General features: G+C 52.8%; 1 protein-coding gene across 1 annotated transcript; it reads left to right on the forward strand.

The window, feature by feature from the left end:
* The first annotated feature begins 450 nt into the window (after positions 1-450).
* Positions 451-1,977, forward strand: LOC146185215 (acetylcholinesterase-1-like). The gene has a single exon (XM_084607769.1). It carries the CDS (start codon positions 451-453, stop codon positions 1,975-1,977), a length of 1,527 nt encoding a protein of 508 aa, XP_084463895.1.
* The last annotated feature ends 1,961 nt before the right edge of the window (positions 1,978-3,938 follow it).

Genomic DNA, 3,938 nt, shown 5'->3' on the forward strand with positions numbered 1-3,938 from the left:
TCCCCCTACAAGAAGCAATGAAAGCAAAAAAAATTCCCACCGAGAATGTCATCGCCGACGCACAAGGAAACGACAAATAGCAAATAAAGAAGTGTTCGCCGTGCCAACTCGGCTCACACCACAGCGCCGGGAGCATCCCTTCCCGTTGAATACGCGACGGTCTCGCTAGACTCGGCCGCCGTCGCCGCCGCCGCCGGTGAGGGAGAGGGGCGCGGTTGCCTCTTGACTGTCAAGGTCGAGACGGGCTCGCTCTGCGATTGGACGCTTGCGGGGCACATGGCGTTCGGGCTCTTCTCTATAAGAGGCACCCCGTGCAGTAAATGGATCCATTGGCGATTTGGGACCCGTCGTGAAACTCAAGGGTTTGGTTATTAAGAATTCATCCTGTTCAGCAAGCTCGCCGCCGACACCATGCTCGTTGTCCGGGCGTCGCTCCTACTCGCTTTCGCGATGTCGTCCGCTTTGAGTTTCAATCCCGTCGTGAAGACATCCACCGGCAGCGTGATGGGACGCCGCGTGGAGCACAGGGGCAATGAAGTGGACGTATTCTACGGCATACCCTACGCCAAGCCACCTCTCGGAGATTATCGCTTCAGGGAGACCTTCCCTGTGGAACCTTGGACTGGGATCTACAATGCCACCGAGAAGCGGCCCTCATGCATACAGCTGAGGCAGAAAGAGGACAATTCCTCTTTCTCCCCGCTCCTCAAAATGATGAACGCGCAGCCCATCAGCGAAGACTGCTTGACTCTGAACATATGGCGACCGGCATCGTGCAGCGGCCGTGAATGCAAGGACCTGCCGGTTTTCGTCTTTATTTACGGAGGCGGCTTTTCAGTTGGAGACGCGTCTCTATTCATATACGACGGCGTCCACTTTGTCGCATCAACGAGCGTGATCTATATCACGATGAATTACAGGGTGAACATTTTCGGCTTCCTGGACTCCGGCACCAAGGAGATGCCCGGCAATATGGGACTCTTGGACCAGACCATGGCGCTGCGTTGGGTTAAGGACAACGTTAAATACTTTGGCGGCGACCCAGACCAGGTAACTCTTGGAGGCCAGAGCGCTGGCGCTATTTCGGCTGGCTACCACACGATATCGCCGCTGAGCAAAGGTCTTTTCCGGCGCGTGATACTCGAGAGCGGAAGCCCGCTGTCCACCGTCGGCCTCCATCACGCGTCGGGACCGGCCCAGATGATCGCCGTGGCCAACGTGGCCGGATGCTACAATCTCTCCAGGCCAGCCGAGCAGCAGATTGATGAAATGATCAAGTGCCTGCGAAAGAAGGACGCCGAAAAGCTGCTCCAGGCAGCGCAAGAAGGTCTGGGAATGAAATTGTATTTGTACTTTCCCCGGGTCCATAGCCAGTTCATGCCCCTGGACCCGTCGGACGCTGACACCTACTCGGTCAATGCCAAAGAAGTCTTTTTCGGTCTCAACAAAAATGAAGGGTTGCTCTTCTCGTACGTCATTCACAAGAAGTTCGAGAGCCAGACCGACTTCATCCAGAGCAACTTTCCTACTGTGATGCGAACTGTCCTCAGGAGCTTCTTCCAGCATATGCCGGCCAGAGCGGCTCATAGCATCGCAATGGACTACATGCAAGGCAGAGACGAGCTCTCGATAGACGAGCTCAGGGACACCTCAAGTGCCGTGTTCGGTGACATAATCTTCAACTGTCCAAGTCAGCTGTTCGCCGACATTCTGCAGCAGAAGAAAGTGCCGATTTACCACTACGCCTTCATGCACAAGCCGACAGCGAGTTTCTTGAGCAACTTTTCAGACGAAGTCACCCACGCCGAAGAGCTGCCCTTCACAAGGGGAGTGATCGACTCTCAGGTAGAAGAGTTCAGAAAGGTCACCGCTGGACAGAGTGATCCGGTTCTCAGGGACTTCGTGACGACGCCCGAGGAGATCCAGTTCAGCGAGGAACTGATACAAACCTGGGCGGCATTCATCAAAACAGGGTAAGTAGCTCCTCGCCTAGCTCTTTAATATTAGTTACCTTTGCGTCCTTCTGGTTTATATGATGCCCAGTTCTGTGCAATTCGTTTGCCACTTCGCCGTCGCGATGTGTTGCTTTCAAGAATTTGTGAGCATGGTACATTCTTCGGAAAAAAAAAAAGTAATTGAGTCTTTAAATTCTGGCATGTGTGTTGATTATTTATATGAGTCGGCACCTCGCTGTTATGGTCTGGCCTTTTGAATAGGCCACCTTTAGGTGGGAGCAAGGGTTTTTCTTTACCAGAGCGTTTTTTCTACAACGTCTAGAGCCTCCGGTGGTTACAACGAGAAGAGGTCACGACGCAGATCTGTGAACTTCCTTTAAGAAGCAGTGACGTGGACTCTGGGTATTCCAGCACTTTGCCCTGAATGTACAGATACGCTCATTTTTGCGGTATCTCGTAATACTTTCGGAGATAGCCATACTATACGCTTTTGAAACATATATGTGCGACCAGGCTATAGAGAAACTAATTCTTAGGGCCTATAAATTCATGACAAACCACTTATCTTCAACCAGATTTAAACCTTGAGACATCACGCATAGCTTTAAGGTAGCCAAGTAATTCAACGATTATTGACCTTTTCAAGACGGTGGCGCCTGGCTTGAGGTACAGGATGTCTCGCATTAGTTTCTTCCAGTTAAATGCTTCTGGGGCACCGCCTATTGTATATTTCACTGAGGTCGTCTATCGCCGAGCGTATTAATACGGTCGCCGAAGGCGTCACTTCGTCACCGGTGCGAACGTGATCGCCTTCGGCGACGGCTCCTACTCTGGATATCGTCGAATCGCCGTACAGAGAATTCGATCACGTTCGTTCGTGTTTTGGGGAGTTCCAAGAAGTTCCGCAGGGTGCGAGTGACGGTTGCCGGCTGGACACCCCGTGGAGCGCTTTATGTTTTATTCAAGCTGTCCCAATCCATGCCTGTCTTTCTTCCGCGAGCGCCGAGCGCGTGGTTCCGCCATCACAGGAGGACGCCATGATCGGAGGCAACGGCCTCCGTCGCTCCTTCGCCCTCTCTCCAGCGAAGCCTGTTCCGGAGAAGGCGAAAGTATCACGGCGAGGGATGTCTAGCTGGCGGCTGCTGGCGGCCGTCCATCCACTTCCTCTGCCTTTTGGAACGAGACCAATGGCCGTCTCGCGTGAAATTCTCGCGGGCAGCCACGGAGGTCTTGCATAAGCTGATGGGCGTCAGCGTCATCAGCGTTACGCCTTGTAGCACTTGAGGCACCGCGTACGCTACTATACGTGCGCGTGCCCGCGTGCGCGCGCGCGCGCTACGTCAGGCCTGCTGCACGTGTTGGTTGGCAGCCCACATTTCAACGACTTCATTCATAGCCTATCGGCTGTGGTAGGTGAAGGCGCATTTGTGACGTTTGGCCTTATCTTCTCCAGCCTCCAGCTCTGCGTTTACTCCGTGCCGTCGTCATCGCTTGAAGGACGCGATAACTCAATGAAAGACTCAATGTGTTCTGATGCACGTAGGCAATGTGGTTGTGCAGGCACGCATGGACGCGCGCCTATCCCTTTTAATTGTGTGTAGGGCACTTCCTCTGTAGTATGTTGACGTCGTTTGGTGCAACAACTAAGGACTCTAACGGTAACAATCAGAACGTTATACAACAGAGCCAATTAGCGACAGTCATATATGCCATATATATTCAGTGTGGTCATTGGAGCCTCGCAGGTCATCTAGCGTACGCTTCCATATATTACTAGGTGGCGGGGGCAGTGGCAACCCTCTGAGGTCTTAAGCCAGGGGGATGCTAAGTGGATGCTAAGGGGGAATTCTCGTGTTAATTTATAACCATGGGACCAACGTCTTATAACTTGCCCGGGTTTTGATAGCCGGCGCTTCTCATGTAAGAGAGCTTGCAGGACGTTTAACTGAGCCAGTGTGTTGAGTCCTCTACAGTCTTTTACCA

This window comes from Amblyomma maculatum, chromosome 6 (genome assembly GCF_055883805.1).
Source record: "Amblyomma maculatum isolate TAMU_Amacu chromosome 6, ASM5588380v1, whole genome shotgun sequence".
Classification (NCBI taxonomy): domain Eukaryota; kingdom Metazoa; phylum Arthropoda; class Arachnida; order Ixodida; family Ixodidae; genus Amblyomma; species Amblyomma maculatum.

Excerpts from the sequence above, each read along its gene's own strand:
- LOC146185215 (XM_084607769.1), top strand. The coding sequence starts at position 451 with ATGTCGTCCGCTTTGAGTTTCAATCCCGTCGTGAAGACATCCACCGGC.